This window comes from Perna viridis, chromosome 8, assembly GCF_037379345.1.
Source record: "Perna viridis isolate PV_CMFRI_1.1 ecotype Kerala chromosome 8, ASM3737934v1, whole genome shotgun sequence".
Classification (NCBI taxonomy): Eukaryota; Metazoa; Mollusca; class Bivalvia; order Mytilida; family Mytilidae; genus Perna; species Perna viridis.
The window spans coordinates 2,123,864-2,147,368 of NC_142452.1; the positions used below are offsets into that span (position 1 = coordinate 2,123,864).

The window sequence follows — 23,505 nt, forward strand, 5'->3', positions numbered from 1 at the left end:
CACTCTAACAAATACCATAATGAGGCCCGATATTTAAATGGTTTTGAATGCACAAAATAGATAACACACTTCAGGTAAAAATTGGGTCCTTTTAAATTACTACAAGTGTTATATTTCAATACGTAGAAAAACTTAAATAATGACATAGTATTTTTACCTTGGATTCTCGGAAATAAAACATTTTAACGGGAACTCAAAAAAGATAAAATCAAACATCATAATTATAATTTTGTTCAAATATATGTTCATCACAATGAAACTAAAACACATTTCAGTGATAGACTTTGTGCTAAGTTCTTCCTTATATGAAAGTTGTGAAAAATATCAAATCTTGATGGCAAGAAATAAAATGTTTTTTTTTCTACAATTGTGTGTTGAAATCTCGTTAACATTTGTTAACACAGGATTAATTAAAGACATTCAATGAAAAATTAGATGTTTACGGGATGTTACATGGTGCTGATGTGAGTACATGCTAACTAGGGGTTTATCCCAGTTACAATTGTTATGTTATGAATTCAGTCATGTAGATTGACATACGTAACGATTGGATAGGTAGGTATACTAATATTACCGATTATCTGAGAAAGTTAAAATGTGTAAATATCAATGTCCTTACCGACTCCATTTGTATCATTATTATCTGTACAGCCTGAAAGTCGTCTTATGGCGGAAATACATAGACAACCTTTTTCATAGAACTACTTTGATAGATATTTTCTTGGAAACTAATAAATAACGTGTTTTTTAAACGGCAACTATATACGCATTTTATGAATATGTCTTCTTCCAAGAAAGGAAAACGCTTTGAATGTGTGTTTACTGTTTGTGACTACGTGTGACATAATATAAAGAATTAAAAAAAAAACTTAACTATAGGGCAATGGAGAACAGTATTATTTATAACACATCATTAAATTAGGCTGAAATTTGAACAAAGATAGGATTCTTAAAAAAAAATGATATGATAATAAAAAAAAAAGGCAATTATGCACAATGATGAAGAAACTAAACTCAAACTTTTCTCTAGTTATTCATAGTAAAGACTTATCACTAGTCATTAAAAGTGAACTTTTAACGTGTTACCCACAATGAAAATTTCTCACTAGTTAGTCATAGAGAAGAAATCTCACTATCATCAACAGTGAATATTTCTAACCAGTTATTCTAGGAGATTTCGCACCAATTATTCACATTGAAAACTCCCCACTTTTTATCCATAGTGCAGATATCTCCCTAGTTATCCACAATGAAGATTCCCATGTGTTATTATTAGTTAGTTATCTATAGTAAAGACTTATAACAAGTTATCCATAGTAAAGACTTATAACAAGTTATCCATAGTACAGACTTCTCACTATTTATCCAGTGTGAAGACTTCTCACAAGTTATTCATAATGAAGACTTCTCACTTGTTATTCATAGCGAAAAGCTCTCACTAACTATCCCTTTAATAACTTCTCAGTAGTTATATATATTTAAAGTGAAGATTTCTAACTTGGTATTCATAGTAAAGATTTCTCCGTAGTTATCCATAGAAAAGATTTCTCACTATTGATTCATAATGAAAATTTCTCACTAGTTACCTTGGTGATTACTATTCACTAGTTACCTTGGTGATTACTTCTCACTAGTTGTTCATAGTGATGACATCTCCCTTGTTATACACTGTGAAGACATCTCTCTATTTATTATTAATGAAGACTTTTCTCTAGTTATGCATAGTAAAGACTTCTCACAAGTTATCCATAGTGATGATTTCTCACTAGTCATCCATAGTAAAGAATCTTCAGTAAGTTATTCAAAGTGAAAATATCTCACTAATTATTCATAGTGAAGACTTATGAAAGTCATCCATAGTGATGACTTCTCACTTGTTATCCATGGTCAAGACTTCTCACTATGTATGCACATTGAAGACTTCTCACTAGTTTTTCATAGAAAGGATTTCTCATTTGTTATCAATAGTCAAAAAACCTCAGTTGGTTATTAAAAGTGAAGATATCTCACTAGTTATTCATATTGAAAATTTATCACTAGGGATTCCTAGTGAAGACTTCTCAATAGTTATTTATAGAAAAGATTTCACAATAGTGATTCATCTTGAAGACTTCTGGCTTGTTATCTATAGAGAAAAAATCTCACTGGTTATTCTTAATGAATACTTCACATTAGTTATCAACTGTAAAAACTTCTCACTAGCTATTTATATTGAAGACTTCTTACTAATTATCCATAATGAAGAAGTCTCACTATTATTTCAAACAGAACCTATCTCACTAGTTATTCATAGAGAAGGCTTCTCAATAGTTATACATATTGAGATTTTTCAATATTTATTCATAGTGAAGACTTCTCACTAGTTATTCGAAATGAAGACTTTTCTTTAGTTATCCGTAGTGCAGATTTCTCACCAGTGATACATAGTGCAGATTTCTCACCAGTGATACATAGTGCAGATTTCTCACTAGTGATACATAGTGCAGATTTCTCACCAGTGATACATAGTGAAGACTTCTCACTATTTATCCATTGTAATGACTTCTCACAAGTTATTCTTAGTGAAGATTGTTCATTAGTAATTCACAATGATGACTTCACACCTGTTATCCACTGTAAGGAATGTTCACTAGTTATCCACTGTGAGGACATTTCACTAATTATCCACAGTGAAGACTTTTCACTAGTTTTTCACTGTGCAAACATTTCACTAACTATCCACAGTGAAGACTTTTCACTAGTTTTGTTGTACACGTGTTTCAGTAAATCTCGGATCAGCAGCATTAGAAACAAATATAAAGGAAGATCTAAATTTAAAAAAAAAAATAACAATCGTATACCGTATACGGTGAAAGACGATTTGATAGATCTGCTGCCTTTCAATTGAATACTTTGCCAAATGATATGCGGGACACTACAGTGAGTGTGGATGCTTTTAAAAAGAGACTAAAAACCCATCTTTTTAAGCAAACATTTATGTGATAACTTGTATCTGTGGATTTGTGATGTGACTTTATTTTAAATTGACAATATTGATTTTATTGTATTTTATGACCACATATATATATATATATATTTTTGGAATGTTTCTAAATATTTATTACCATACTTGAATGTTTTCCATGCATGTTTTATATTTCATTTGGCATTTTGGTTTATTTATTTTATAGTCTTTTAATTTTGAATGTATTTTTATGCTCTTTACAAATTCAATTCCAATCAATTATTTTTTTCCCTCTGTCTCTTATTTTCTTATTTTAGATTTTGTTTAAATAGATTGTCTACACTTTTATCATCTTTTGTCGCTTCATTTCATTTTTGTTTCATCAAAATAGGTATCATTGTATTGCTTGATAATCATTCAATTTTATTTTGTGGTATTATTTTTTTTTTATTTTTTTATTTTTATTGCTTTATATATGCATCTTATGTACAGCGCTTTAAGTAAATGTATTATAGATATAGCGCTTTATAAGGAATGTAATAATAATAATATACAAGAAGTTCTCAAAACCAAAACTATCAAAATAGAAAATCAAATCCACCAACAGGAAGTTCAAATCAAATCCACCAACCGGAAGTTCAGTCATGTGCAATAAAAGGACTGAAGCCTTAGTGCTTAGATAGGATATTTTTTTTAATTTGTAACATTGCAAGCCTTGATAAATACCTACCAGGACCTTTGGTCCACTAGCAGTGGCATCGATCCAGTGGTTAATAAATACAAAAGTACTATTCATATTAAAATATCGATATTCTGTACACTGATTTCAAGGATTAACTCTCTAAGCTTAGTGGAACGAGAAAAAGACGTGTTCAACCATAAATGAGAAATATATACATGAAACTTTAAATTTTAATGAGTTATTTAAGCTATTTCAATCGTGTTAACAAATGAAATAGTTTGGCAAGTTGTGCGAAGAAGGATACTTGCAAAAAAAAATCATGCGCTTTAGAATGAAACACATTCCATTTCGTTTTGTAAAAAGAGATGGACTAACAAAATATCCAGGGAATATAACTGGAGTTCTTTGTTTCGGAAGCTGTAAAATTTGGTTCTCAATTATGATGTAATAAAACATTTAATTACTATGTAGTCTGTGATGATAAATTCAAAGTTTATGTACATTGTTCAACCTTTAATAGCTTTATATATACTGAGAAATGTGTTTTCCTCTTCAAAACTTTTAGCTGTTTAGTTAATGATAATTTAAAACAACGTCTTTTTTTATCATTATGAAATCTTGTCCTCTCCTGGCGTGCCTGATATCGTGATATAAATGTGTTAATCAAGAATGAAGGAGACGATGAATATTAAGGAAATGTTTTGTTAAAACAGTTAACCTCTTCAATACTTAGTATAAAGTATTTTCATGTTATATTCAACCCATTTACAAAATTTTAATTTCTGTCCAAAAGACGGTTACTCAAGGACATACTAGAATCCAAATGTTTAAATAATTATAATACAAAATATTCAATATTTCTTAAATTTATATGTTCTGATGTCTTTTTCGGCAATGATTTCTTGAAATATTTTACATTAGGGGCAATGCCACAAAAAGTATTGGATGTAGAAAAGGCAAGAATTTCAACCCATACTAAAGACAAAAGGTGACCTTCACGTTGATTTTGACTTTTGTAGAGAACGCGTCAAGTTCGAGATGAAAATAATGAAATACAAGTGAAAATTGTGCTATTATAATTAAGTAATGTGAGCTTTATCATAAATACTAAAGGAGTTAGCAGTCCCTAGAAAACTGATGATTCGTTGTTCTAGGAACTGTCCCTACTTTACACAGCAGTCAAAGAGAATCTCCAGTTCTACCGCGTCACATGTTATTCCTGTAGTGGTACTTATTTAAAATTCGAAAGATCTTCTGAAACCATTAATTGAAGTCATTACCAGAAATAATAGCATTAATCCTATGATTTTTCCACCATTTATACTTCTATTCCCCGTAATCAGTCGAATTCCCGACATACATCGTTGTTACTCCAGAAAAGACGAACCTAGATAAACCTAGATACAGAAACGTAGTGTTTGGTTGAGATTCCTCATTCTTTGTTAAAACAATTTTAAATTATTTTCCAAATAGAACGATGTTTTCAAAAAGCTGGAATTTTTCATCGCCAACATATTTGTCCAACGGAGAACGTACGGGTTTTTCAATGTTGCGAAATGCGTGTGTGTCAAGACGGGAACACTAGAATCAAGTGCAACAAATAAAGGACCAGATCGTGGAAACTGCATGTATAAAATACCATGTAAAAAATTTTATGATTATCTAAGTCATAGAACCTGCATAATGTCAGCGTTTAGCTAAAATAATCGTCAAATGATTCAAAATATGAATAAAAGATCAATTACTGAGAATTCAATCAGGTAGGAATGGACTACGGCGTCAACTTCTGGTAAAATCAGGTAGGAATGGGCTACGGCGTCACCTTCAGGTAAAATCAGATAGGAATGGGCTACGGCGTCAACTTCAGGTAACATTGTAGCGGACTTCACCACATTTATACAGTTATGATACAGGAATATGTGTATAAATTGCTATACAGTTAACGTTTAGCTCTACAAAAGTTCACAATCTCCAAAATGTGAATTTAACGGGTCAGGAGATCAAAACAAATAGCTGATCTCTGGGACAGTTGAATTCCAACTTACCAGTCTTGTTTTTGTTCGCGACTAGATGTCTATAAGTCATGGCAACAAACGGACAGTTTTCCGCAATAATCATACTTCGTGGACTTTCCGTGACATTTTTCACAGACAACATACAGTGTAAAGAAGTAATTATTTGATATGGTGATTAGCCCTGACTTTCGAACACGGAGTTAAGTTCCGTACACGGTTCGTTTCTTATCACAAAAACAAGTAATTACACAGCGCAATTTTTGTCTGCTTGGTTTTTTCTAGTTATTCCCCTTAGACCTGATATGTCATATATCGCTACAGTTCAGTGAAGAGTCGATATATTACTCACGCCGATCCTTTCGTCATTATGTTAGAAATTGTTAGAGTGGTTTGACGAAAATTTGTTCAGTTAGAATCGTTTGTAATCTTTTCGACTATCGTTTGATTATGGCTGCTGATAGACCTCGGCGAAATATCCCTGGAATTAACTATAAGAGTCTTTCAGAATATGGTTTTCCAGATGCTTCCAGTTTGAAGTCGGCTAAAAAAGAGGAGGTAAATTAGGAGAAATCGGAGATAAAAACCTCAAGAAGCATTAAGAAAAAGCTAGATCAGACTATCAGCTTAGATCAATCTTTCAATGAAGATGATGGTAGTGATGAAGAGTTGGTACAGTTGAAGTTAGCCTTGAAGGCTACAGAGGATGACTTAAAAAAGCAGAAGTTAGAAAAATAAAAACGGAAACTTACAGAAGAGCTCAACAAGAAGCAGTTAGATTTACAGAAAGAGCAAGGTGAGAATGAGAAATGTGTTAAGTCAAAGAAAACGGCTAATTCGTTTAACACAGATTCTAAATATGTTTCTTTGAATGATTTAAGACAGTTCGAGTGTTTGAATGCTTTGGTAGATAAAAAATTGTCTAAATTATGTCTTCTGGATCAGGTTATTGATTCCAGTTTGTCGTCGTCAAGTGATGACTCTCACAAAGGGGGCATTAAGCAGTAAAAAGAAGTTAGGTAGATTTGAAATTTCTGCTAGTCCGGCTTCAAGCTCTGACAGTGATGAGTTAAGATCTAAGAAAAAGAAGAAGAGAACGAAATCGGGTATAAAAGCTAAGGCTTCCGATAAAGTCAAAACCTAGTTTCTCTGGCCCCCGTCTGCTCTCCAATATGAATTTGTGAACCAGTCTGTGTCGTTCAACGACTTGGACGTGAAGCCTTTCACTGCCGGTGAATTAGAAATGATCACCAGTAAGTGCATTTCTGAGAAGGAGCGAAATGGGCGTTTCAATTTGCTAAAAAAAGATTTGCTGTCTTTTTACGCGGCATGTTTGAGGAAAATTGAGTTGGGTCAGAAGTCTTGGGATGACGATCCGTCTTCTATAGAAGTCCAAATTCTTACACAGTATGTGCTCCCAAAATCAAAGATGTCTGTTCCTTTTTCTAAACCAGGCGAGAGTGATCAAGTTTGGTTTTGTACTTTATTTAATAGGAATCGTTGTACGCTAAAAGGGGCCCACAACAACTTGTATTAAAGGTCAGCAAAGATTAGTGCAGCATATCTGTGCAATCTGCTTTACAAAAGATAAAAACAAATTGTTTCACCCCGAATGCGATAGTTCTTGTCCGTCACGAGTAACAATCTTAAGTTGGGTTCTAACAATTAAGTTCCGTATACAGAAATTTCTTATATTTAAGTTCAAAGAACAACAACTCTGATAGGAAAATCAAACGACAGAGTTGGTGCAAATTTTCAACAAAGACGATAATCATTGATTACAATGATAAATGATTAAGTGATTCAAAGTAGTCAGTTAACATTATCAGAATTACCTTTAATCATGAAAGCTTTAGAAATTATAGTTTCATGTATAAAAATAGGATTACAATCGTGGTATATCCGAAAACCATTACAATTTCACAACATCAGCAAACAGTGTGACACATTTCTTTACTCTTGTGAAGCTGACTTTAAAGCTGATCTGATCCAAAGGAAGGAACGTCGAGTATCCTTGGATTGTTTCCGCTATATAGATGACGTATTATCGTTAAACAATCCTAGTTTCGGAGATTGTATACTTGACATCTACCCAAAGAACTTGAGATAAAAGATACTACAAACACTGTGAAGTCACCCTCGTATCTTGACATACACTTAGAGATCGATGGAAATAACCGAGCTATACGACAAACGCGATGACTTTTCATTCCGTATTGTCATTATTAACTTTTCTTTCATCTGTGGCAACATCCCTTCGGCACATGCGTACAGAGTTTTCTTGTCACAACTGATAAGTTATGCCAGAGCTTGCAGTAACTACGCAAACTTTTTTTTTGTATGGCGCTAGACTTCTTACAATTGGGCTTCTGGAACAGGGTTATGTTACTATAAGATTGAAGTCATCATTACAGAGGCTTCAAGGTCGTTACCATGAACTCGTGGATCGTTATGGTGTATCCATCTGCACCACGAGAACCGATTTATTCAACGCGTCATAGCTATAGTTTACCTTTCCCTTTTCGTCTACCCTGGACTTGATTTTTGATGAGCAACTCAGCGGGCTTTTCTAGAAAAGGAGAGGACGCTTACCCTACCGGCGCAACCTGATTTATTATCCCAGTCTTTAGTGGAGTCCGAGTTGTTCATTTTTTCTTTGTACGTGTTATACTGATTATTTAAGTTCTTAGTTGTGTGTGTGTGTGTTTTTCCCTGTTTGTCCCTGAATTGCGTTCTTCCACTAGAATCATAGAATCTTGGTACCCCTTATTACTCTTTAACCTGAACAAGTTTCCTGAAGAACAATCACTTGCATGTCATTAACACTGTGGTTGGCCTCTCGGAAATGTCCACTTACTGGACAGTCACTTCAACTGATGACGCTTTGTTTTGTCTACAAAGCGATCATTCTACTTTCGATTAGTCTCACTCACGTCAACCATTTCCCAATTCACAGCATGAATAACGTTTTCTGGTGTGCTAGGTGAAACTGTTTTGTTAATCGAAGACGTTGCATGGACCAACTACTTTGTCGGTTTCCCTAGTAAAGGGACATGTCGAAAAGAGTAATCGTTTACGTTGTCTTATGCCTTTGTACCTTGCAGGGGATCGTGTAATTCTGGTGACATGAATCCGTCTTTGAGCACTTTTTATTCAAAATTGCGAGTCAGAATATTCTGGATTGCAACATTACGTCAAAACTTACATGACAAGGTCACTGGTATTAGTCATCCTGTTTTCGTCGACTCAGATCCATTTTTATATTTATCTTATTGCTGTATGATTAAAAAAAACTTTCTTACACAAGAAGCCGATATCCGCTTTAAATGACACTTTATTGAAAAATAAAAGCTTTTTCATAGGCACGTATTTATCTAAGATATAGAAATTGTTGTTATTGCAATGTGTGCCTGGTATCTATAAATATCTAAGTGCAAAAATCTTTTAAAATATTTGTTGTACAGAAAATAAGAATGAAATACTAGTACTAGTATATCTTATTAGGAAAATCTCTCAAGAGGACATATTTCTTCAACGAGACGCAGACAACATCGAAACTTTCGAAAGACTCTGTAAAGTTGTGTTTACATCACAAATGAAAGTAAAAGCTGCACTTCGTGTCGCATTAAAACACTTCTTTTTGTAGTTAAAATGAGGAATACAGAAAAAAATTAATATGGATTGGTATTTTGATCATGAAATCGAATTATCATATTATTTATTCACATGAATACATTAACCTTGTTAATAAATAACATTAAATTATGTTCAAATACTACGTTGTGTAGAATCAATAACAAATTTCTTTAAAAATGAATGAGCATTAAGACCTTGTGGAAACTAAATAATAAAAATAATAATACAATAATAACCTTGGTTTTAATGTTTTATACCAAGAAGTACATTTTTTTTTTCAATTACACAATTCTTTTAGTTACTTTATGTTCTTTGTTGTGTTTGTCTGTTTTCCATGTCTGGTCTTTGTCCCTGGATTTATATGAACAGGCTGTAGGCTGTGTGCAGTCATTGTATGCTGAAAAGAGTATTTTCGATCATGCTACATGAACTCTTTAACATAGTTATTTTATATTCTTATTTCAATGATTTTTTCTTTGTAGTAGAAAGGGTGATCAAGAAAACCAAGATTCGTGCTGTTATAAAAAGAATATACTCGAAGGATTCAGACTAGACAAGAAAAATAGAAACAAACCACAATGAAATGAAATAATAAAAAAAAAAAGAGAAACAAAAGTTAATGTGAAACCTGGACTCTACTGGGGGCATGGACCAGGTGCATCGGTAGGGTAAGCGTCCTAAGCTTATCTGGTATCCAAACCGATTTGGTAAAAAAATGTCACGTAAGGAATACACGACAGAGGAAAGGAGGCCTATGACACGGTAAATAGATCGGATGGATACACCATACTGATCCATGAGTTCTTAGTGACGATCATAAAGAGTTTGTAGTGAAGACTCTTGTAGCAACATACCCCGTTACATAAACCCAGCACGGTATATGAAAGAGGAAAGGCTATCTATGACACAGTAAATAGTTCGGATGGATACAATTCTTTCTTCAATGTTTTTAATCACAATTCTTTTTTTTTTTTTTTTGGGGGGGGGGTTGGGGAGAGGTGTTAGATGCGATGTTTAAATTCCCAGAAAATAGGAGTTTTAAAGTTTTAAACCATGCATTTCACAAATACTAATAATAAAAAATAAATGTAAGCAATAGTCAGTTGCGTGTGGAAAAAATAGTTCATAAATTGCTCAAAGACAAGGAGTGTTGAGAAACTTATAGTCCAAAGAGGAGTATAAATCAAAAGATCGTCTTACAATTTAAATAAGTTCAGAAGAGGGTATTTTGACCGATTTATTTCTTTTATTCTTAAAATAATCAATTAGATAATGGGGAAAAAAACCTTGTAAATTAAATATCCCAATAAAGATATACGAAATAGTGTCAAAGGTTGTGCCTGACAATTGTGCAGAGGAGAACAGACCGGAAAACCCAGGTTCATCATTGACGGAGGATTTGACTGGGTATATGCAATTGCTGAGTTTGACATAGTGTTGCCAAAAGGGTTAAATGACGCTGAGGCTTCGTCCGAATCAGCTAGAATGCATTTGAGTTGGTTATCGTTTGTTATCACATGTTTCTTTTCTGCTTTATCGGTAATGAAAATTTTTACCATTCCAAACGGATGTTTTACTTATTTTACCAACCAACTCTCACAGCATTACAGGCAATGAATGCTAATTTAGCACGAGGTTTAGTGAGGTCCTGACTTATACCAACACCTTTAAGGTTTTCAACGTTTTTAATGTTTTGGACGCTCTCAAAAGTCGTGACCTTTTTTTAGCGAGAGTAAACCTAGCTATGATTTGCTTTGGTCCTTCTCTGTAGGCAAACGGCGTGATACGCTTAAATCATTAGGATCGAGGTCGACGTCAGGTTTCTTTGCAACTTCATATACTATGTTTGTCTGACTTTGAGGCACCCCACTTTTGCAGCTGTGCTGTTCAATGTCGTCTAATTCAGATCCCATACTCGGAATTTCATTAACGGATTTTTTAACCACACATTTTCAGCCTTCTGATTATCTATTTCGGCATATAATGGTGCAATTGCCGTGTTAACTTGATATACAACGTCCGCTTTCAATTCTTTTCTTAGATCATCTAACATAATAGATTTAACGGCCTGTGCCAAGCGTTGTACGTCATCATCGGTAGAAAAGAGACTGTTGAGTTTGTTGTGTTTGCGACATCTTTTTATTGATTGATATATCTGTACTGTTATTATTAGATTCCTCTCGCTCAAGGTCAAGGTCGCAAAAAAAGTTTTTTTTCCAAAAGGGTTTTATACTATCTTCGCTTATATTGGACGAATGTTCAGGTGAGTGTCTACGTTTTTAATACATGTATTGATAATACTGACATAATATATGACCGGTTTATAAATGCACAATTGCTGTTTCAAAGTAATCGATCTGGGTGCACTCGACTACCTGTGGCTTTATAAAATGTAAACAATGTACTTTCAGTCAATTTTGCTGAACATTATTACCAATTAACACTAAGAGAATAACGTCCATTAAATTATCGTTGATATACTAATAGCCGACTACGTGGTGGTTAAAACATTGTTAATTTACGCAGTAGAAAAGGACGCAGCCATTACCATCAAGGGCGGTAACTTTCCTCGTCCTGTCTTGTCTTGTCTTGCATTGGATATCCACCCTGAGGATACACACGTTATTTTACATTATAAGGTAAAGTGTACAAAAATTTAAAAAAAATACAAGAAGGACTTATTTACAGTGGGTTCAATGATGTTCATAAAGATTAAGGTAGTATAATAAAAGTTAAAGTGGTGTTAAAAGTGACCTTAAAACTTTCCATAAAAGCTCAACTTCTAGTTGTAGAAAATTCACACAAAGGTTCTGAAGCCATCAAGTGTTATTTTTTTTAAATTAAAATAATATAATGAAGGGAAAAAATTCAAAGGACATTAGCAACGAACTTTGTTTCATTAAAAGATACTCGACTTACTAAATCAAATTCAGATAACTGGTAATCAGCGGTTAGACATTCGAAACTTATCAGTGAAATTTATTTACAATTTACTTACTTCAATCTTTGACCATTTTTCATGTATTCGATTATTAAAGAAACTTTAAGATTACACAGTAGTGTGACGAATGTGGCATGTCTTGCAGAACAGAATCGACATCTCCTAAAAATAAAAATAATGATACAAGTAAACACAACACTGTAAATAAGATTTACAACACAGTAGTTTAAGGGAAATCAAATAAAAAATTTGCTTATATAACAGTATATTTATCAGTCAAACCATATAGGACCTTTTAATGTTGACATCTGTAAATTCAAAGCAGACAGGTCCACAATTTGCAAATATAGGATAAATGCTCACTCTAGCACTAATGCGAGTGGAACACTATAACAAATTCCCTAAAAATAATCGTGTTTGCACCTTATGCAAAACTGTACAAGTAGAAGATGAAGTACACTTTATCATACACTGTCCAGCATATAGAAAATGTAGGCAAGATCTCGTCAATAAAATGAAAAAAAAATCAACAAAAATTTCCATTCAATTACTGATTATAATATTTCTTTCATTTCCAATAGCACCTGATTATTTGTTACCATACGTGTGAACTGACTATGGATACACCAACTGAGATCGTCTCACATTCGTTATTTTAAATATGTCTTTATTTATGTGACGGCAACATGTTATTGGAACAAACCAAGAGTTGCGTTTCTTTTATCAATAATTCCCATAATATGGCATACTTATCCTACCCCCGTTTATCGTGGAACGCGACTTCCAGTTTTTAGTGTTTCAAACGTGTTTCCTTCTGTTCTTTAATTTTAGTGTTGATATTTTGTTACAAACATCTTAATTTATCACGCATCTAATTAGCATTGGAAACGCACAATAAATAATATACAAAACACAGTTAAGTGTGACCATATATAAAGTTGGAATGACCTCATGAGTTAATATACAAAAGACAATTACAATACGCGTTATGATAGTGTCAAGCCAAATGGAGAAATGTCGTCAGATTGAATATACATATAACAGTTTTAGAAACTGCTCTTAAAATATTCATAGATGCATCGTTTTCACTTTATGACAGATATTTGGTATGTTTACCGTGTGCCATGGATGATGTTAACTGAATCAGATTTCAAGATAAGTTTATAACTATGGGTCAGACAACCCTGCATACCCTCTCAGTCGACGTAATGCAATATTTTAACCGATATTGTTTTTCATGTCAGTTTATGGTGTTGTTTTTCGCCAATATGACATTTCTGTACCTATTTGAACTTAAATGTGTATTGAAAAAAGACTGAATAGAGGCTTGTTGTCATATTTTTTGGTCCGAGCACAAGTTAGAACATTTCAGTTCTTAAGAAAATATTTCTATATAATTATATTATCTTAATAAATATTGGATGACTTTTTTTCTTCATTTTGATTTCTCTTTGAATAGAGTCACGACTTAGAATTCGATATCGCCGAAATATGGTATATTATCTTATGTTAAATCAGATTGTTTTAATGCTAATAACAATAACCGAATATTAAGTGTCTTCTAATGGTCATCCTTCTTATAAAAAAAAACAACACAGCACTTCGGCACAGCTATATATAAGTCAGCAAAAGTCGAAGCTTAATACAGCTCTGAATTTTGATTGTGATTAAATATTTGACACAAAATATATAAATGTGGCAGTGGAAAAATTATGGTTTAATTTGGGTTCAGCATATATAAACATGGCCACTGCTAAAAACTGAGCCGTCCAAGGATAAAGATTTATAATTTTATTCTGAAAGACGGCGATGTTACTCACCCGCCCTACATGTGACTAACTACTGGACAAAGAATATTGTCCGATTCGATTAAGATACCAATGATGCGCGGGTGCTCATGCAGATAGTTTAGCGCGCGAAAGCATATACCGTTAAATATGGTCCGTCCATAATATAAAGTCTGTTTCTTCATACTGTCCCGTCGAATTCGTCAATATAATAGAAGTAATGAATGAATGAATGAATGAATAAATGAATGGATGGATGTATAAATGAATGAATGAATGATTTAAGTTTATCATGCAAATCAACCCGGCGACACACACACCCTGCGTCTAGAAAGAATCAGTTCGTCCCTGAACCCTTAAACACTTGCAATGTATATTCAATATAGATTAAAATATTCAGTCCATAGCATAATAAAAAATAAAGTTCACATGATATGAAATTTGTTCATCCTTACATTGCATTAGTCCATGGACTGGGAGGGTCCACCGTGCACCCCCAACTCATCAACTTCATGGTGATTTTTAGGTACCTTTATACCTCCCATTACCAAATCAATTTGTCCCCAAAGAATATTCTCGGATTCTTTTTTCAGTATAAGCCTATATGTGTACACCACTGGGTCAAAAAGCCGAGATTTTTGTGACTCAATTGTTTGAGCGTCTTAGCCTTCCCAGGATAGCATGTGTAAACAAATTAAACAAATTTAGGTATCATTGTATACCGCTTTATAATGGTACCAAGAAAGTTTTAGTAACACTTGGGGTTTTGGGGTAAATTGAAAAAAAATGTTCCCTTCTTGTAATTGTACCCTTCTTACATTTCTGCAATGGTGAATGCAGAAAAGGTGTAAGTACACAATTACTGGTGTTCATAAATGTATTCAAGTTATAGATCTCATGTAAATAAGAAATTTGCTCTTGGGAGTTGGAAGAACAAGAATCTTTTCGGTCAAAGGTCAGAAACAGAATATTTATGCCTTGAAAAACTACTTTCAGAACTTGTAGATGAAGCTACGCCATGCCTTCTTTGAGCATTACAAAATGTAGGTTGAAATTCATTCGCCAAAGGATTCATGACACCATGGTGCATCAGGAAAAGCGACACTAAGGTCTGTAAAATATTATTTGAAATATATTTTTTTTTGAAAAACAAACAACAAAAACGATAAAACAAGAGTAAGCAATTGAAAATTTAAAAGTACATTTTAAAATAGTACAATGTGGTATTTTTTTTTTTTGTATAAACAGGCTGGTTACATCAGTTGACTGTAAAAAGGTAAAAAGATACGAAACACCTATAGTTACCAAAAAACGTACACCTGCACACCAATGGATGATGAAATTCTCCTTTCGTACAAATGGACCAGTTCATCTTGCCCGTTCTTTCGTAAAAGAAAAATGTTACGTAGATTTGTAGCAATGAGTTGTATAATGTATAAAGAAAACTCTTCATAACTCATGTTTTAAGAGGATTAAATTATATTTAATGATAAAAATATACCAGATACAGATATGCATAACCATTTAGGTGTAACATTTAGTAACGATGAAAAATGGAATAATCATGTTGAATGTATAATCAAAAATGTATCGAAACATTTAAATGTATTACGGAAACTTAAGTATAGTTTAGGAAGAAAGAATCTTGAATCACTATATCTTACTTTTATTCGACCGTTATTTGAATATGCATGTGAAGTTTGGGACAATATGGGCGTGGGTTATTGCAATAAACTTGAACAATTGCAGCTAGAGGCTGCTCGAATAGTAACTGGACTTCCAATCTTTATTAGAGCACGACTCATTTATAGTGAAATCGGGTGGGAAACTGTAGCAGAAAGACGCGAAAGAAGAAAACTACAGTTGTTTTATAGTATTCAACATAATAATGCTCCAGAATATTTATACAATTTGATCCCACCAACAATTCGGAGTACAGCAGTTTACCCCTTACGTAATGGAAATGACTTGATACATCCTTTTTGTCGACTATCTTTGACACAAGACTCGTTTTTACCATCAACTATACGGTTATGGAATAAACTCGATTTGTCTACTCGTAACATTGAATCTATAGGTAAATTTAAAAATGAATTAAAGAGGAGTAAATCAAATCCAGCAAACAGAATTCCTAAATATTTCGAGTTTGGAAATCGTAAATTAAACATTATTTTAACACAAATACGATGTCCGGATCTCCTTTTTAAATTGTGATCTCTCGAGAGTTAACATTATAACTGATCCATCCTGCCGATGTGGTGCTAGCATTGAAGATTCAAATAATTTTTTCTTTAAATGTCCTCACTATTCTGATATTAGAAACAGACTCTTTATTAATCTAAATTGGTTACCGGAAAATTGTCGAGTAAATTTAAGTACCTTAACGTGTGGTCACCCGGCTCTTGCCGATGAGCAAAATACAATGATTTTTAGTCATGTATATAATTATATAAAAGGATCTAAGAGGTTCCATATTGTATAATCAGTATCATTGATACTGTAAGTATATTTATAACAACCACATACATCATCACATCATCACAATATTTGCTAGTTATATCATGTCAATATTATGTTTATATAATTATTGTATTGTTTTTGCATGCTTTCAATATGTATTGTTACACACTGTATATGGGAGAAGACTTAATAAGTTCGTCTAACTTGTGTCTAATCCCTTTTGCATAATTACGCAAATAAAATATGTTTAAACTAAACTAACCCAACTTGTTACATCTATTCTATTTTACGATCAGTAAAAGAGTAATCAAGGGAACCAAGGTTATAGCGGTAATCAAAAGAATGTAATCCAGGGACAAAGACCAGACATGGAAAACAGACATACACAACAAAGAACATAAAGTAACTAAAATCATACTTACAAAGAGGCATGGACCAGGTGCACCGGTAGGGTAAGCATCCTCTGCTTTTCTAGAAACACCCGCCGAGTTGCTCATAAAAAGTCCGGTGCATATAAACGAGGAAAGGAAAACTATGACCCGTTGAATAGATCAGTTTTCATGGTGTTGATGGATACACCATAACGATCCACGAGTTCATGATGACGACCATAGAACTTCTGTAGTGATGACTTCAATCTTGTAGCAACATAACTCTGTTCCAGAAGTCTATTTGTTCGAGTTCTAGCGCGATACAAAAAGTCTGCGTAGTCTCGGCAAGCTCTGGCATAACGTATGAGTTGTGATATGAACATTTCATACGCAGGTGCTGAAAGGATGTTGCCACAGATGAAAGGAAAGTTGACAATTCTGAATGAAAAGTCAACCCCTTTGTCGTAAAGTTTGGTCAATATTTTTCCTTTACCATCGATTTCTAAGTGTAGGTCAAGATAACAGGCTGACTTCACAGTGTCTGTAGTATCCTTTTTTTTCTCAAGTTCTTTGGGGTAGATGCGATGTATCAAATCCCCGAAATTAGGATTGTTTAAAGATAACATGTCATCTATATAGCGGAAACTGATATCAAAGGATCTAGCCAAACGATATTCTTTCTTTCGGATCAGATCCGCTATAAAGTCAGCATCATAAGAGTGAAGGAATAGGTCAGCAAGTAAAGGAGCACAGTTTGTTCCCATTGGAATGCCGACCTTTGTTGAAAAACACATCCACCACGCTGGACAAATATGTTGTTGATTAAAAATTCCAGCATTTTGTAAGCATCTTCCTCTGTATATACAAACAATGATGTATAATGTTTTTTTAAGTCGGGATTTTAACTGAGTATGGGGAATAGATGTATACAGTGTTGAAAAATCATAGGTTTTGATGCTATTATATTCAGATAATAGTCTTGAACTGATTGTCTCCATAAGATCTTACGAATTTTTCAGGATCCACATTGAATTAATACCACTACAGGAGTAACAAGTGTTGTTGTAAGACTGTAGACCCTCTTTGACAGTTGTGAGTGTAGAAGTTAAAAGTTTTGAAAGAGGTTTGGTGGTACATTTTGCAGATCCAACTATGAAACGTTGTTTGTATGGATTCTTGTGGATTTTAGGAATCCAGTACATTGACGGTAAATCACAATCATCGCAAAAAATATGCAAAATACATATGCGAAGATGAAACTAAGGTTTCACTACGAATTTAATTTTGAACAAATTTTTGTTACCAAATATAAAATATAAACAGTTATGGACCTAGTTGGAGTTATATTATTTCACATCGGGAACTTTTCTCGACAATGAACCCCAAACAAGTACAAGCCTTATTTCTGTTTTTTTTTTTTTTTTTTTTTTTTTTTTTTTTTTTTTTGTTTTGTTTAAATTACTACTCAGTTTAGTCACCCATCAAATAGCAACCTGTGCTTCCATGCACGACAACACATTCTGCAATCTACTTAAAATTAAATCTTTAATTACGCTACCCTCCATGTCAGATCGTGTATTTTAATCAGATTGCATATTCTATAATATTTGGCTGTGCTTACCTTTAAGTGGACCGTATAATTTGTTATCTACACTTCGCGCATTATAATAGTACTCGTATTACTTCATTTTTCGTTCCTTAAACGGACATTTTATCGAGAAAGATTTCCTATGATATTGTTTGTTTGTGTAGTGATTTAGTTTCTTTCATGTTTTGCTATTTCTGTAAAATTGTAATTCCAGGGTCATCTCAAACCGAGTATTCCTCAAATCCTCTCTCAACTCAAATTTCGACCAATCAGATCACTTGAAATTTAAGATCTGAGGACTTGAGGATTTTCTCAATTTGAGATTTTTTTTGTATGAAACCCAGGCCAGGTCTACAAAACGGTATAAAAATCTGCTCTGTTTCTGTTACCACCTTCTTTCGCATTCTCAGTGTTGTCTTGCTTTAGTTCACGTCAAGTTTTAGCCTACTCCAAATAAATTTGGAGGTTTTCTGGGTTTATTTCGGTCATAATGCTAAAGATTGAAATTGGACTGTATTCCCCAAAAAAGTACATCAATATATTTTTTCTGAAATATATTACCAATCTTATATTTCTAATGAAATTCATATTTTATAGTTTTCATTTTCATGTTAATGTTCACTGTAAAATATTTTCTTTGGTGAAATTATCAAAATCAGGGTCAATATTGATTGGTCAAATATCTATTTGTGGGTATTTGTCGAAATTTGTTCATATTTAAGAAGACTTAAAAAAATACATACAAAAATTCTGGCTATACGTACTTGACTTGACCACATTATACAGATAATGTATGTATATCAATTTATTTGTTTTGAAAATCGAGATGAAAGGTTACTCACTAACCGAGTGGAAAATTTTAGACACTTTTACTGGAAATGTAATAAACAATTATTATGGCACCTCACTACATGCAATATCATGTTGTATGGAACAAAAAAAAAGATATAGACCGAGTCCCACTTGCACAAGTTTAATAGTTCGTTGCTTGGTATTTGGTGGATGCATCATACCATATCTTCTTTTTCCCGACACTTTGACATGACGTGACACCCATGATGCTTAACCATGGCAACCTAACCGATGTAACTTACAACCTCGCATATCATTGGACAAATGTGATAACAACCGTGAAATGTAAGGATCCATTGTGGGCAATTGTGTCCGGAATATTTTTAATTGCACTTTCATATATTGAATATTCTTTTATAAATTGAATTGGAAAAGGTTACGTGTTAAACCAATAAAATAATTGAATTACGAAATCACGCAGTTCACCGAATAAAGTCTTAATCAGATTTGAGTATTAACAAAGCGAGAATATGCGTCGGCTATCTTTTTTCTAAGTCGATAATATTGTTAACTGTTATACTCGTAATTTCAGTACTGTACATTCGTATAAGATTTGCATAGTTATATATTACTACGCCACCTTATGCTGCAGATCGGTGCCGTAGAACCGCGTCAATTCTTGCTTCATACGAGAAAAAAATTAAATTAAATACCATACGTGTACATGTGTTCTACATTTATTTTTGACACAGTCGGTATTGAGTTCGCTTGGACGTCATGTGATATCCACGATGCTTAACCATGGCAACATAACCGATAAAGCTAACAACCTCGTATTTCATTGGACAACTGTGATAGCAAACGTGAAATTTAAGGCTCCGTTGGGGGCATTGGTGTCCGGACTATTTTCGATCACTTTTCTATATGGAATAATCTTTTATAAATTGAATAAATGGAAATAGTTTACTTGTTGGAACAATACAATATTTGAAATATGAAACACAGTACAATGATCACACAATTCACCAAATAAAATCTTAATCAGATTTGAGTATTAACAAGGCGAGAATATGTGTCGGCTATCTTTTTAAGTCGCTAATATTGTTAGCAAATTCTTGCACTCGTAATTTTTGTACTTAATAATCGCATATGATTTGCATAAATATGTAGTTATACGCCACTAAATGCTGCAGATCCTAACCGTGTTCACCACCATAGCGTCGTAGTTCTAGCTTCATACGAGATGAAAATTAATATCTTAAGTTTTATACACGTGTGTCGTACGTGTTTCGTGCTTGTACGAGAACGTGATCTTAAATATCATACAGGTGTGATTTACGTGTGTTTCTTGCTTGAATGAGAACAGAAAATTTACATGAAATGATCACTTAGCTTTGAACATTACCCTGTTTTCGATTCAGGCACTGAGGCTAGTTACAAGACTATATAGGTCATATACATTAGCACGCCCTGATATTTATGAATATTTCTTTCCAGCTGCTTAATCAGGTTCATAATCAGGTACAGTCAATATCATAAGTGACCCTAAGACCACGTACACGTACCTTTTTTTAAAATATCTGTGTCTGGTTTTTTTTAAGATAATGATAGGTTAGCATTGAATTTATGTAATATTATCCAGTTTCCGCTTCAAACAAAGGCGTTCGTTAAAATTGATTATTATATAAAGGTCATATATCTATATTACCAGGACATCGATAAATATTTATAGCCATTCGGGTCATAACGGTTACGAAATAGTTCGCAATAATATCAAGGGAACCAAGATTTTAGCGGAAGTCATCCGATTTTAGAATATATCGCATTTGTGCCATTTCGGATGTTTAAAAAGAGTAATCAAGGTTATAGCGGTAATCAAAAGAATGCAATCCAGGGACAAAGATCAGACCATGGAAAACAGACATACACAACAAAGAACATAAAGTAACTAAAATCATACATACAAAGTAACAAAAGCAAATAAGCAACTCGGACTCCACTAAAAACTGGGAGCATGGACCAGGTGCATCGGTAGGGTAAGCGTCCTCCGCTTTTCCAGAAACAGTAAGCCAAAATCAGTGACAGAGAATATTTGACGATTAGCGACTTTGAAGACTTCAGTCTTAGATTTAAATATAGCACTTTTTTTTTTTACTTTTTACTCTTTGAGAGCGTGAAGTTTACATTAAAATATGAAATGATCGGTTAGCATTGAACTTTCCATAATATAGCTGAGAAACGCATAGTGTCCGAGTTGTTTTGATCGAGAAATATTCGGGAAGTTACCCGATTTTAAGTAAAGCACACCGCAGTTTGACGAATTGATGCACAACACAACAAAGTTCAAAATTCAAAAGAGAAGTCGGTACATACAAAACATTATAACACAATCTCTGTTGAGCTTTTAAAACCGACATAAGCTTTTAAAACGGCCTAAATTGTCCTATGTTCGAAAAAGGGTTACTATTGTTTTGTTAGTAACGTTCAATTGTACGATGTGTCAAAAGATGTAAAATGGGAAAGAACATGAATGTATATTATCAATCGACCTGAAATCTTCAGCATTTTCAGCTCATTAAAATTTGTTATTTTTCAAAAATTCTGAATCAAGTTCATCTATACATCTTCGCCAGGGTTTACGTTGAAAATGAGAAAAATCACTGATTGATTGGGAGTTAAGTTAGGTAGATGATTACAGTCTCCTGGAAAGGAAGTCAAAATCAGTGGCAGAGAATATTTGATAATTAGCGACTTAGAAGACGTCAGTCTTTGATTAAAGCTGCATTAGCATTGAATTTATTTGTAAATTGTTTTTAGCACAATGTTTGAATTTACCGCGCATGATTTGAGGTTTTTCACTGGGCCTCCATACGATCCCGCAGTCTCGTTTTGATGAGCCATGCTGCTAGTGCAAAAATTTGCTAATGGCGGCACGCTGTTTTTGTCAGCTTTGAAAGTAAAATGACGACTGGAGCCGATACTCCGGGTAAACTCAAAGACCTGATAGAAGGGTTAAGACGAGGAAAGGGCAGAAGACCCGATTTAGACGACGGTTCAAATACAGCTGACGAATCAGCCGAGGAAAATGATGTCGACGTACAACCCGAAAGCCCCAAATCAGACAGTGCACACGATGCTGATGAAGAACTGCAGGATCTAGAAAAACAGTTGAGGGATCTCAGACTTGAAAGGAAGAAAGCACATTTACGCCAGGAAATTGAACGAGAAAAAGACAGTTTGCGGACTTTGCAAGTCTCGGCGATGAATTTTGGAATGCATTCGCTCAAGACAGGACCAACGATGTCACCTTCACAGTTTCCTTCAAATACAGGTGAGCCTATTAGCTTAGCAGATACTACCAAAGAACAAAAAGTGCTTCAGATTTTGTCGTTCATCTGGCCAGAGCTCGTTGAACAATTTCAAACGTTTACTTTGGACGGTGAAATTGAGTTTCATATAGGCAAAAAGAAAGCTTTGGATAAGGTTACAATAGAGGAGTGGGGCTACGCGAACATTAAAATCACGCAGGAATTGGTGAAACAAAAGCGGCTAACGGACATTAATGGTTACCTCAACTATACCGCCGATATCTATCGCTTAGCCGCCCGGAATGTATAGTATTCAGTTTTGCTGTACGACAAAGAATATCGTCAAGAGCTGGCCGATGAGTTATTCGAATGGAGAACATATAGACAAGATTTGCGTGACTTCCAGTTAGTTTCGAAACGGGATAACCCAACATCTAGAGCATTCGTTTATGTTCAAAATTTGGCCGAACCAATCGTGAAAATTATGCATTAGCATTTAAATTGCGCGAAAAAGTAGAAATTCAGTTAAGAAATGAGCTTGCTTTAGGAAATTATGTGATTACTAAAAAGATCCCAACAATTGTGAGCTCACTAGGGGCTGTCCCAAACCCAAATGGTGAAATACGTTTAATGCATGACGCTAGTCAGTCCGTAGGAATTTCCCTCAATTCTTATAATACAAGTGTTCATATATGGATACGCGACTCTCTTTAAAACTTACTGAACCAAATAGTTTTCTTGCAAAAGTTGACCTTAAAAGTGCGTATAGATCCGTTAAATGTCACAAGTTAGATCATGAATACACCGGCTTAAATTGGACCTTCACAGGTGATGATGTTCCTACTTACATGTATGATTTTTAACTTCCATTTGGCCATTCGCGAATCCCAAAAAATTTTCAAATGTTGAGTGGGTCAGTTTGTAATATTATGAAATATGTATACAATGTAACATGTATTATCTAGACGATTTTTAAATGATTTC

The 23,505-nt window shown here is 33.8% G+C and overlaps 2 protein-coding genes across 7 annotated transcripts in view; one reads left to right on the plus strand and one right to left on the minus strand.

The window, feature by feature from the left end:
* LOC148608912 (transcription factor ETV6-like) overlaps positions 1 to 3,127 on the minus strand; it is a 53,645-nt gene extending 50,518 nt beyond the window's left edge. The window contains exon 1 of one of the 2 annotated variants that reach the window (XM_088543272.1): positions 620 to 3,127. In XM_088543272.1, coding sequence (XP_088399398.1) covers positions 620 to 637 — 18 coding nt within the window. In that variant the 5' untranslated portion in view covers positions 638 to 3,127. The remainder of the gene's footprint in view (positions 1 to 619) is intronic. The other variant, XM_088543276.1, reaches the window with a different exon arrangement.
* Positions 136 to 23,505, plus strand: part of LOC148608914 (uncharacterized) — a 33,765-nt gene continuing 10,395 nt past the window's right edge. Inside the window, exons 1-3 of one of the 5 annotated variants that reach the window (XR_015914843.1) lie at positions 136 to 555; positions 4,548 to 6,434; positions 15,251 to 22,544. Coding sequence is in view for 2 of the 5 variants with exons in the window: in XM_088543294.1 (XP_088399420.1) it covers positions 22,175 to 22,831 (657 nt within the window). In the remaining 3 variants the exon portion in view is untranslated. Of the gene's footprint in view, positions 556 to 4,547; positions 6,435 to 14,998; positions 15,112 to 15,250; positions 23,502 to 23,505 lie in introns of those variants that run through there. The other 4 variants (XR_015914844.1, XM_088543295.1, XM_088543294.1 and 1 more) reach the window with 4 other exon arrangements.